The 12,072-nt window shown below is 66.4% G+C and overlaps 1 protein-coding gene across 10 annotated transcripts in view; it reads right to left on the bottom strand.

The window, feature by feature from the left end:
* Positions 1–967: 967 nt before the first annotated feature.
* Positions 968–12,072, bottom strand: part of C1H1orf159 (chromosome 1 C1orf159 homolog) — a 32,008-nt gene continuing 20,903 nt past the window's right edge. For 2 of the 10 annotated variants that reach the window (XR_012427751.1, XR_012427750.1), the window contains 9 exons: positions 11,830–11,923; positions 10,709–10,784; positions 7,347–7,442; positions 6,985–7,050; positions 5,163–5,364; positions 4,901–5,035; positions 3,646–3,671; positions 3,518–3,548; positions 968–2,178 (listed from right to left, as the gene is read on the bottom strand). Coding sequence is in view for 4 of the 10 variants with exons in the window: in XM_074023972.1 (XP_073880073.1) it covers positions 3,141–3,286; positions 3,518–3,548; positions 3,646–3,671; positions 4,901–5,035; positions 6,985–7,050; positions 7,178–7,442; positions 10,709–10,759 (720 nt within the window). In the remaining 6 variants the exon portion in view is untranslated. Of the gene's footprint in view, positions 2,179–3,089; positions 3,287–3,517; positions 3,549–3,645; positions 3,672–4,900; positions 5,036–5,162; positions 5,365–6,984; positions 7,051–7,177; positions 7,443–10,708; positions 10,785–11,829; positions 11,924–12,072 lie in introns of all 10 variants that reach the window. The other 8 variants (XM_074023980.1, XM_045382400.3, XR_012427749.1 and 5 more) reach the window with 7 other exon arrangements.

Raw genomic sequence — 12,072 nt, 5'->3', positions numbered from 1 at the left:
CCTCCATCCCTGTCTCCTTCCCTCCACCCCACTCCCCTAGGTCCCGCTCCTTCCCTTCACCTCGCTCTCCATCCGGCTCCTTCCCTCCACCCCGCTCTCAGTCCGGCTCCTTTCCTCCACCCCACTCTTGGTCTCCTTCCCTCCATCCCCACCTCCGTCCCTGTCTCCTTCCCTCCACCCCACTCCTCTCAGTCTGGATCCTTCCCTTCACCCTGCTCTCCGTCAGGTGAGGCTGCCGGTGCTGGGCTCAGAGTAGCCTTGGGCTGTCCAGTCCCTCCCTTTCTCCCTAGGACCAGGTGACCCTCCCAGCCTCAGGACACTTCTTGGGCCAGGGCCCAGGGCAGAGCCGATGCTCCCCCAGGTGCTCCCTGGCTGCAAACCTCAGGCTGGGGGTTTCAGGGACAGGGAGGCAGGTGTCTAAAGACACAGCCCTCCAGGCAGGGGACGTTTCTGCCTGGGTGGGGGCACAGTTACGAGCAGGGGCAGCGCTCTGGCGTCCTGATGCCCAGGCCCTCTGCCCCTCAAGGCCTGTCCTGCCCCAGCTCAGCCCTCTCTGGCCAGGCCCACCACCGTCAGCAAACACGCCCCCACTGTTGCCCCTAATGGCCCCCGGCAGCCCTCCCGGGCCCGTGTCCACAGCCCCATGCAGCCCGGCCGGCCCATGGAAACGCACGTCCGCACTCTGTCCCACCTCAGGTCCGAGCTGGGGGGTCGGGGGCCGCAGGTCCCACCTGCACAGGTTGTATTCAGGGAATAGGCCTGTGGCAGAAAATGTGCGGGTGCGGGGGGTGGGGGCACCCTGTGCTCGTAGCTCTCAGGGCCCCAACCAGGCAGCAGGTGGGGGCTCAACTCTCCTCCACCCCCGTCCCGCCTCCTGGTCCCCAGCACACGGTGGTGAGTGCGTGGGCCAGCCTGGCGGGGGCTTTGCTCCCCGACCTGCACTTAGAGAACAGAGGATGCTACGGGAGAGGGCAGCTCGGAACGCTGACTTTATATCAGCACCAGCGCCCCCACGTTCCCGCTGGCCCAGGTCCCGGGGACCATGGCGACACCCACAGGGGACTTCACAGAGGAGCGTGGGGCCCCGAAGGCCAGGCCGCCCCTCAGATGGGGGCCCGATGCTAAAGCAGACAGTGCATCTGAGACCACAGTGGAGCCCGAGCCTGGCGTGCAGGGGGCGGCCACAAACGCGCCTTTCTCCCAGGAACCCCAGAGGGACCCCGGGACTCAGACAGCGCCGGGGCCGCCTGGCAGGTCCAGCGAGGCGGTGACTTGTGGGGGTTAGATGTGGGCTGCCCCGCGTGGGCAGGGATCAGCCGGGCCCGGGGCCCAGGCAGGGGGTCCAGGCACGGGGTCCAGGCCCGGGGGCCCAGGGGGTCCGAGCGGGGCTGCAGAGCTCTGGAGGACTTTCCCGCACACGAATTTCTGCTTCGATACAGAAAGAGATGAAGAGGAAGCATCCTGCATCCCCGGAAATGGGTGGCCGTGTGCTTGGGGTCTCTGCCGCACGGGAGGACGGCCCAGAGGCGCCCCAGTCTCAGGCAGCTGGTTCCCAGGCTGCGTCCTCCCCACTGGCCCGGCATCGGCTGCAATGGCACGAGGACAGGCCTCACTGTTCTCAGGGGTCTTGGTGCGGTGGTGCTGGAGGAGTCCTGCCCATCGTGGGCTCCGGAGGGCATCGCAGCAGAGCCCCTGGCTTTTCTAGGCAGAGCGGTGCCTGCCCCGTAGATCACACCAGCTTTGGCTGCCTGAGCCAGGCCTGCATCTCGGCTGCAGGTGCTGGGGCCTCATCATGTTTCCTGGGGGGCCCAGACCCCCCAGGGCCTCGATCTGATGCTCTGAGGTCTCACGGATGCCTGCTCCTGGTCCCATAAAGCCGACCGCTGTGGTGTGAAGGAGCCTCAGGCGGCCCGGGACCCCTCGGTGTCTGTCGCTGGGAGACAGAGGGACTCAGAGCCAGGGCTGTGCCCAGGCCTGTCCCAGGCGCTGGGCGATGCCAACCCTTTGTGCCGGGCTCCCGCCAAGGGGTCAGCCTCCGGGTCCCTGCTGCCAAGCGCATGGCGTGGTCTCGGCCTCCAGGTCAGACGTTGCTGATACGGGCCTCCGCCGAGGAGAAGGCAGCGGGGTCCATGGCCCTGTCCAGGGGCCGCTCCCGCCTGACGTAGCGCGGCTTCCGTACTGAAATGGGTCAGAGACAGGCAGGGTCAGAGTGGGACCTGGACAGCAGGGACAGTGCAGGCCTCAGCCCCTACCGGAGGCTCTCGGGAGCGGGCATGGCACAGGCGCCCGGGGCTGTTTACGCTGACCAGATGGGAACCCAGATGCCCCCTGCCCCGAAGGTGCCCTCAGAGCTCAAAGGGCCGGCTTCCTCCTGCGCCGCTGCATCCTCTCGTTCACACCCTGGGCCCCGGGGCCGGGACGAGGGCCAGGCTATCCCTGAAGACAAAGATGTGGGTCACAGAGCACCATGTACCTCGGGGCGACAAGCAGGCCCCAGCCCCGAGACCTCAAATGTGACCCTATTTAGAAGGGGCTTTGCAAGGGATTAACGTCAGGGTCTCAGGCGTGATCGCCCAGGGTTCCTGGGGCAGGCCCTGAATCAATGGCCAGTGCCCACCTGAGAGGGAGGCGGAGAGAGATAGATGCAGAGGCAGGGGACACACCGTGGGACCGGGGGGGCAGAGACGGGCAACGCGGCCAGATGCCTGAGCGGGCAGGGGCTGGGGAGGCAGGCAGGGTCCTCCCCTGGAACCTCGGGAAGCATGTGGCCTCGCCTGCCCCTTGGTTTTGGACTCTGAACTCTAGGACAGTCAGATTAAAGGTCTGCTGTTGAAGCTGGCAGGCCCGGGGCACTTGGGCACCCTGTGGTCTGCTGGGCCCTTGCGGACACAGCTGCTTTAGGGACGGGGCAGGTCCAGCCTTGATGGAGAACTGTCTGTCCCCTAAGGCACTGTCACCTGCCCCCATGAGAGACCCCTGCACAGGGGACGGAGGCTGGGGGAGCCCTGCTCATGGCCTTAGAGCTTGTGGCTGGGGGCCAGTCACTCAGCCTCTGTGTCTGTGGCCCCGCCTATAAAACGGGTCCTAACCAGGCTGACCCTTGGGTCCACCTGACCCAGCGCCACTGAAGCGACGGCTGCTCAGGAGGGCCTGGCGGAGGCCAGCTGCGTCCGTCCTTGGGCGGAGCTGGACTTGAAGGAGGGGCAGGCATTGGGGGTCTGCCCTGTGGTGGGTCCTCCTTTCCTGCAGACCCCACGTCTCAGGAACAGGAAAGGGCATGGAAGTCCTGGGGATCAAAGGGGGCGGACAGGGTGTGTTGGCCAGATCTGGCTGAGATCCGGAGCAGGGGGTGCCAGCCAAATCCGGCCCTGGCCCAGCCTCGTGGGTCTCTCTGGGGACCTGGGCAGGGGCGGCCGAGATCCAGAGCCAGGCAAACCCATTTGTTTGGGGACACACCCACGAGCACCCTGGGTCTGGCCTAGAGATGGGAAACCCCACGGGAAGATGCTGCTGTTACCTGAGGACTGTGGCGGGGGGATCATTGCAGCCTTGAAAAGGAGAGAAAGGCAGAGTGAGGACTTGGGATGGCCCGGCACAGACACACGCGGCCGGGGACGCTCAGCCCAGATGACACGGGTTACTTACGGCTTCGCCAGGCTGCAGGGCTGGGGCTGTGGGGAAGAAAGCGGACAGTCATCCTGGAGCCGAGGAGCTGCCTCAGCATCAGCCCAGTGCGGAGTCCGCGGAGCAGCAGAGGCCCCCGGGGCTGTGGGGTCAGGCTGGTCTCACCCCACCTCTCCCCGCAGTGCCACATTCCTCCAGGGAACTCAGGGGTGCGGGGGCCTCCCTAGCACCCCAGGCGAGTCCCCTCTCCCCAGACCCACCTTCCCGCCTCAGCAGAGGGGACGAGTCACCCTCATGAGAAGCGCTTCCCTAGGCTCCAGGGTCCCAGGGGAAGGGCTGCCCTCCCACCCTCCCAGGAGGAGCCCCAGGGCCATGGGCTTCTGCCTCCATGGTGCCCCCACGGTGGCAGTGCCGTGGCATCGTGGTCAACCTGGCTTCTCCTTGTCCCGTGGCCACCAGGGCTGACCAAGCCCTGAGCCCTGCCCTGCTCCGAGGATGCCCACAGGCAGAGACGCTGAGCAGGCCGGGGCCTCTCGGTGCCTGGCTGTGCAGCAGCCCCTGGCAGCGGGCTCCTGACTGGAGGCTGAGCCCTGGGACCCCAAGAGAGGTTGAGAGGGGTGGACGGGGTCTCACAGCAGCCAGGTGGCGCTGCCCAGAGACCTGGGAGGAGGCCCCAGCTCGGCTATGACAGCCTGGCCAAGTGCTCACCTCGGGGTCCGATCTGCCGGCTGGACCATCTGCCTGGCAGGGACCCCGCAAGGGCCGGCCTGGACAATGAGGGCACCATGGACCCTGCTCAGAACTCGCCCCCACCTGAAGCCACCACAGGCACCACAAGGTCTCTCGGTGGGAGGGGTCAGTGCCCAGGCCTGGGGTGACCATGGGTACAGCATGGTGTAGCCTGGGGTGTGGGCCCTGCACCAGCCTGGCCGGCCCTGACCCCAGGAGAGGGGAGGGAGGGGCCGTGGCTGCCAGAGGAGTCCCAGCAAGTCCAAGCTGCCGAGAGCCACCTGGCCCCGCTCCACTCGCCCCTCGTCATGCCCTGAGGGCCCCGGGAGCCGCCTCTGCCGGAAGAGGGTTCCAGCGGAGGCTCTGGGCACGAGGAAGGCCCCTTGGTGCTTCGACCATCAAATCCACACACAGCCATTTCCAGGAAGTGACGGCTCTTCTCACGGGACCCAAAAGCCACGTGGCAGACCCTGGGGCACCCCATCCCCACAGCTGGGTCCCGCCTGCCTGTGGCCTCCTGTGGGGCACGCGCTGGTCCAGGAGATACCTTTGCTTCTTCTGTAGAAGACCCTGGGGAGTTTACTGGAGCGCTTGAGGTAGAAGAACCCAGCTACAGAGAGGATGAGTCCGGAGCTGATGAAGAAGGTGCCCAGGAAGAGGGAGGCGGCCACACGCGGAGCCCCTGCAGACAGACACCGCTGAGCGGGCAGGAAGGACGGCGGCCCTGGCTTCTTGCCTCCTCGCCTGGCCCCCAGAGCCACCAGCGCACGGCAGACTCTGCTCCCTGAACACGCCTGAGTCTCACGGACCGGCTGTGGGTGCCGAGGGCTCTGCACTTGGCCTTGGGTCATCCCTGCAGGCTCAGCCATGCCTGGACATCTGGCTGCAGGGTCTGGGAAAGTGACCACCTGCCCCGGCCTCGGCTTCTCGCAGGAGCTCGGATGTTGGGAGCATTACAGGATCTGGCCCTGGCCAGGCTCTGCAGAAACGCCTCTCCGATTCCAGTTGCCCCTGAAAACCGGGGGACCAGGGGATTCTCAGCCTTGTTCCTTCCTCGGGAGTCAGCACAGGCCCTGGGGCCCCCACACAGGGCAGAGGCTCAAGCTGGCAGCAGGTGCTCCTGCTCCCCACTCACCTCCACCTGCCTGGGCCAGGACCTACCCACTCACCTCCACCTGCCTGGGCCAGGACCTCCCCACTCACCTCCACCTGCCTGGGCCAGGACCTCCCCACTCACCTCCACCTGCCTGGGCCAGGACCTCCCCACTCACCTCCACCTGCCTGGGCCAGGACCTCCCCACTCACCTCCACCTGCCTGGGCCAGGACGGGCCGGGGCTGCTGGCCTGGGGCTCAGGAAAGTTGGCGATGGCTGCTGGGTGTGCTCTGAGATGCTAGGTGGGGGACTTCCCAACCCGGAGACACAGGCGTGTTTGCCATGCTTGGGGGCCTTGCTCCTTCCGACCCCAGCACAGAGCCACAGGAGGCCAGGAGCCCATCTAGGCCAACCCTACCCTAAAGCACGCCACTCAGGTCAGCAATGGACGCAGGCCAGCTCAGGGCCCGGGTCCATGCTCTAAAGACATGAGGGTTTTGCCGTCTCAGAACACAGCCCTCAGCCCCGGCCCCAGGTCCAGCACGTCCTTCTCTGCTGAAGGATGAGGGTCTGCAAGCCACACCCACATCTCAGGTGGGTTCAGAGGCCCAGGAGACGAGTCCGTCTGGGAGACGGGCCCTGTGTCCTCCTGAGGATCAGGTGTTGGTGGCCCCAGGCCCAGGCAGTGTGGCAGCTATTCCTGTCCAGCCTGCGTGTCTGCGTCTCCTGGGGCCACAAACCCTGGAAGAGTTGCTAGGCATGGTTAGCAGAGACCTCAGAGCACCTGCTCCTCCTGGTTCCTGGGACTGTGACCGCAGGCTGGGGTGGGTTTGGGGCGAGGCAGAGGCAGGACCAAGCTGTGAGCGTGCCCCTGAGACTGTGTGTGGTGTGGCCGTGTGAGCCTGAGAGCATGTGGTGTGTCCATGAGCCGTGAGCGTGAACCTGAGCGTGTGTGGTGTGGCCGTGAGCCGTGAGTGTGAACCTGAGAGTGTGCGGTGTGGCCGTGAGTGTGAACCTGAGAGCATGTGGTGTGTCCATGAGCCGTGAGCGTGAACCTGAGCGTGTGTGGTGTGGCCGTGAGCCGTGAGTGTGAACCTGAGAGTGTGCGGTGTGGCTGTGAGTCATGAGTGTGAGCCTGAGAGCATGTGGTGTGGCCGTGAGTGTGAACCTGAGAGCATGTGGTGTGTCCATGAGCTGTGAGTGTGAACCTGAGAGGGTGCGGTGTGGCCGTGAGCTGTGAGTGTGAACCTGAGAGCGTGTGGCTGTGAGCCGCGTGACCCCGAGAGGGTGCGGTGTGGCCGTGATGGCTTCCCCTAACTACGGCCCTTTGGAGATGTGGTGGAGCCCTGGTGACGTTCCCACATACCCACCCACTTCAGCTGACCCCAAGTTGCAGGGGCTGCCGCACTCTTCTCTGGTCCTGTTTTGCAGACCCTGAGCCTGCTGTGGCCGCGTCAGTGGTCAGGGTCTGCACTGGCTCTGACAGCCCCAGTCCCCAGGACACTGGGAGAGGTGGCCATGGCCTGCTGAGACTTACCGGGATGTGGTCGCCCGGGGGTCCCTGAGCTTCTGTTCATGGGGAATGGCGCACCCCGGCCAGCGACTGTAGGAGAGCAGAGCCGTGGGAAGCCTGTGAGCATGCAGCCCACAGGGACACCCACGAGCACCCTGAGGGGATCTCAGGCCGGAAATACGAAGGCAAGGGGCTGAGGGGGTGGAGCAGCCCTCACCACAGAGCTGTCCCAAATGGGCCAGAGGACTCGAGAAGAGGGGGTCCCGGGGCTGTTCCCCCAGTGGACAGTGGCTCTGGGGCAAGGTGGGGACACAGACAGCAACTCCCACAGTTTCTCCCACAGCTGGAGCTGTGAGAAGGAAGCCGGGGCAGCCGGGCAGACCTACAGCTTCTACACTCGGAGCCATTGTAGGCTGGGAGGGTTCCGTTCCCGCAGCGGACACAGCTGGCGCTCCCGTCCGCATTCCAGTGCCTGTAGCAGCCTGTGTGGGGCAGAGAACAGGCATGTCAGCCAACGCGAAATCCACACCAGCTCGGTCTTTGGGAATGATTCTCTGGTAACTTCCACTCCGGACACTAACACGAACGTGTTCTGGAGGGTGGGCAGACGGTAGACAAGGACACCCCCAGGGAGCGTGGCAGGGCCCTGAGCACTCCACACTGTGCGCTCCACACAGAGCACCCTGGCCCTGAGCACTCCACACTGCGCGCTCCAGAAAGTGGTAGGCGGCAGCATCCAGAATTAACAGGCCTGTGGCAGGGGCTTGTGCTCTGAAGGACTGGAGGCTGGGCCCAGCTTCCACCACCCAGCCCTCGCCCCACAGACTCTTCAAGAACCCCCACTGCAACGCCTGCCCCATGGCCTCCCCCAGGACCCCCCACGGCCTCCCCAGGACCCCCCACGGCCTCCCCCAGGACCCCCCACGGCCTCCCCCAGGACCCCCCACGGCCTCCCCAGGACCCCCCCACGGCCTCCCCCAGGACACCCCCACGGCCTCCCCCAGGACCCCCCCACGGCCTCCCCAGGACTCCCCTCACGGCCTCCCCAGGACTCCACATGGCCTCCACCAGGACCCCCCCACAACCTCCCCAGGACCCCCCCACGGCCTCCCCAGGACCCCCCCACGGCCTCCCCCAGGACCCCCCCACAACCTCCCCAGGACGCCCCACAACCTCCCCAGGACCCCCCCATGGCCTCCCCAGGACCCCCCCCATGGCCTCCCCCAGGACCCCCCCACAAGCTCCCCAGGACCCCCCCACGGCCTCCCCCAGGACTCCCCCCACGACCTCCCCACGACCTCCCCAGGACCCCCCACAGCCTCCCCAGGACCCCCCCACGGCCTCCCCCAGGACCCCCCGATGGCCTCCCCAGGACCCCCCCCACGGCCTCCCCAGGACGCCCCACAACCTCCCCAGGACCCCCCCACGGCCTCCCCCAGGACCCCCCGATGGCCTCCCCAGGACCCCCCCACGGCCTCCCCAGGACCCCCCCCACGGCCTCCCCAGGACGCCCCACAACCTCCCCAGGACCCCCCCACGGCCTCCCCCAGGACCCCCCGATGGCCTCCCCAGGACCCCCCACAGCCTCCCCAGGACCCCCCCACGGCCTCCCCCCAGGACTCCCCCACAACCTCCCCAGGACCCCCCACAACCTCCCCAGGACCCCCCCCACGGCCTCCCCCAGGACACCCCGATGGCCTCCCCAGGACCCCCCCACGGCCTCCCCAGGACCCCCACCTGCAATGCCTGGAGCCGCTGCCTCGAATGCCGTGTTCCCTCTAGCGGCCCAGGCAGGACGGGCCCACCCCCAGCAGCACAGCCTCCTGCCCCAAGCTGATCCTGACCCTCAGTCTGTCTGTCACCTCCACACCCTGGCGCCCTCCCCGGGGTCTCTCCTGGGGGATCCTGCAAAACCAAGCCTCATTCCCACCCCAGGCCGATGCTGCCCCGAAGCCTCATTTCTGCCCACCGGCCAGGGTGCCTTTAAGGACAGGACTTGACTCTTACCCCTCGACTTTCTAAGTATCTCCAACACTTAGCCCAGAGCTGAGCAGACACACGCTGGATGCTGACTACAGTGCTGATGCTGGTGTGGGCCACGGGTGGACCACACGCCTCGACCCTTCCTCACAGACTGACCTGAATACGGACGGGCCGTGGCGACACGGTGGCCCCGCGCGGTTGTGACAGGGGCCGCTCCGCGGATGCACCTCTTGGGAGAATGGAAGCCCACCCACTCAGTCCTCCCGGGGCGGAGCCGCGTTCTCCCAGCGCTGGGGTAGCCTCTGTCTCCCGGCATTTCCTGGCACAGGGCTCGGGCGGACCTCAGTGAGGCTCACTCTGACCTGAGAGTCTCTTGCCCCGGAGGCCGAGGAATGGAGTCCACGGCAGGGAGCCCAACACCAGCTCTGCGCTGTCCCCAGAAGTGCCCACTGCCTCCCCGAGCAGACACGTGACCGGACTTCTCTATGAGCTGCCAATGGCGGGGCCGTACGCAGGGAGAAGTGCATCCAACACCGAGGCCTGGCCCCTCTCCACATGCGCCTGATGGTTCCCACCCTGAGCCCGTACATGGGGCCACCTCGGCCCTTGGACCTCACGACCCGCTGGCCCGGCCCCTCCATGGGCACCGTGACTGCTGCATAGTTGCCTGCGCCCACGCAGTGCCTGGGGTGCACGATCCCTCACGGGAGACGCCAGCCCCCAGCACTCCTGCTGCCATGGGGGTGAGTGGGGTGGTTTCCACCTGGCCACCAGGGCTTCAGCCTCAGAGCATGACGGGCCCCAAGGTGCTCAGTTTCCTCCCAGTCTCTCTGTTCTCCCTCAGAGCGGTGCCCCCCTCCTCCTCCTACCCCGCTTGCACCTCAGATGTCACTGCCTTCCTGCAGCCTCCCCAACTCCCACACCCAGCCTCAGACCCCCACGCCCAGCCTCGGACCCCCACACCCAGCCTCACTGGCTGCCTCAGCCTCCATCTTGGCCATGCCCTCCTCACAAGGCCCCTGGGTCCCCAGGAGCAGCCCCTCTGGGTTCTTCCATCATGGGAGGGCTGGACCCCCAGGATGAGAGTGCCAAGGCCCTTGGAGGGACAGCCTGGACATCTCAGCCCCAAGTCCACCACAGCCCCACTGGAGACCACCCCAAGGGCTGCCAAGGAGAGGCCCGTGCACCTTCTCACTCTGTCCTCCCCTCCCCTGGCTGCTCCCACTGGCTGCCCCCACCAGCCTCGACCTCCCGACGTCCAGCTGCCCCCAGGTATTCCCTTCTGCAGGCTCCAAGAACCTCCAATGAACAGGGCCTGCCCGTGGCGCACTGACACAGGCATCCTCTGGCAGCATCCCACTCCACGTACAGGGGCCAGCAGCACCTCTGCCCGAGCACGGACAGGCAAAAATGTCTCGGGCTTTGCCAAAGGCCTCTAGAGCCAGCACTGCCCCCATGAGAATGGCTGAGCTCATGGGCCGCTCCCCCAGACCCTTCCCCCAGCACCTTTCTGTTCTCAGCTCCTGCCTCTGCTCCCAGCCCTCTGCCGGGCCAGTCTCCTCACTGGGCCAATGCTCAAGGCTGCCCGCCAGGAAGGAGGCTCAGCTGTCCTTCCCCAAGCTCCGCAGTCCTCACCGTCCCATCCACTCCCCCTGGCCCCGCAGAGCAGATGAGCACTGTCCTTGTCACCGAGGGGAGGGACCTCGGCACACACGCCAGTGGCTCAGTGGCTGGTCTGGATTCTGTTTGGGACAAAGTCGCTTACCTGGGCCACACAGGCTTGCGCCTGGGCAGCTGGCGTTGACGCCCACCACATCCACACAGCACTCGGGCAGCTGGGCCTGGAAGGGACACAGAAGTGAAACTCCAGGACGCACCTGCCAGGCAGGCTCGTGCCCAGAGCAGCAGTGGCTGAGGGGTGCCGTGTGAGCACATCTCGACATCCACAGCTCCAGCCTCTTCTGGAGTCAGCATCGGGTGGCCCTCTGTCCCCTGTGGGCCTGGGAGCAAGGAGGGGACTCATGGCCACAGTGCACATCCCTGTGGGACCCTGGGTGGGCGGTCTCCAAGGAAAAGCTGGGCCTGGAACAGAGTAAACCACCCCCACGAGGTGGCACCCGCAGGCCGTGGCAGTGCCACCGACATTCTCTGCAATTCTCTGGACACCCCTCCATCACAGGTTTCCAGCCTGACCCCACAGAGGAAGTGCCTGGGCCTGGCTGGCATTTCAGGGGACGAATTCACGCCTGGGTGCCCAGGTGCTGCACAGGTGCACTGGGTGCTGGCATTTACGGTGTGTGTGAGGGCCCATTCCTTAACCACAGGCAGGCTGGACAGGCCTGGGGGGCTCAGGCTGCCCTCAGCTTGTGTGTTGATCACAGCTGTGCTGTTGCTCGTGACCTGAATGCAGTGAACGGTGAGGGCGTCCAGGGGTGACGGTGGAGTACGGGAGAGAATCCACACCGCCAGGGAGAGGTCCAGGTCCAGTCCCTCAAACGCCCCAGCCAGGTTGGCAAGGGGTCCCCACCCCCCACCACTCCGACTGGGAGTCGGGAACCGCTGCAGCTACACTCCCGGATAGCAACGTGCGGCGGGCTGTGCCGTCACCGCTGGCAGAGCTGCTCCCAGTGCGGGTCACGATGCCTCACCATGGGGGCCCCGCCAGACCCAGCCATTCCTGAGCAGGTGCTCACCAAGCAGGCAGTGCAGGGCTCCCCTCTGCGAGGCACAGGCCCCTCTGACCCCAGCAGTGGCCCCGGTCAGCACCTCTGGGACTGGGACATCAGTGTCCTGAAGGTTGAAGGGTTAGACCCCTAGGGGAAGGGCCCACCGCCCTCCTCAGAGGCCCTGGCTTAGGCCGCGTGGACACGTGACGGGGGCACCTACCATGTTCTCCATGGACTTGCTCGCAACTCCCACCAGAAGGCCAGCCAGGAAGGCGAGGTGCCGCAGCGCCATGCCAGGAGCGGATGCGCAAGGCCTGCAACAGTGAGGAGCGCGCAGAGCCAAAGACATGGGGTGGGGCCGGGGCAGCGGGGGTGGGGCCAAACAGAGATGTTGGCGGGGCGGGCCGAGGCAAGGAGGGCGGAGCCAAATGGAGATGAGCGGGGCTGTGGTGGGGAGGGCGGG

This window comes from Macaca fascicularis, chromosome 1 (genome assembly GCF_037993035.2).
Source record: "Macaca fascicularis isolate 582-1 chromosome 1, T2T-MFA8v1.1".
Lineage (NCBI taxonomy): Eukaryota > Metazoa > Chordata > Mammalia > Primates > Cercopithecidae > Macaca > Macaca fascicularis.
Note: the sequence above shows the minus strand (reverse complement) of the source record. Positions and strands in the feature narration are given on the sequence as shown.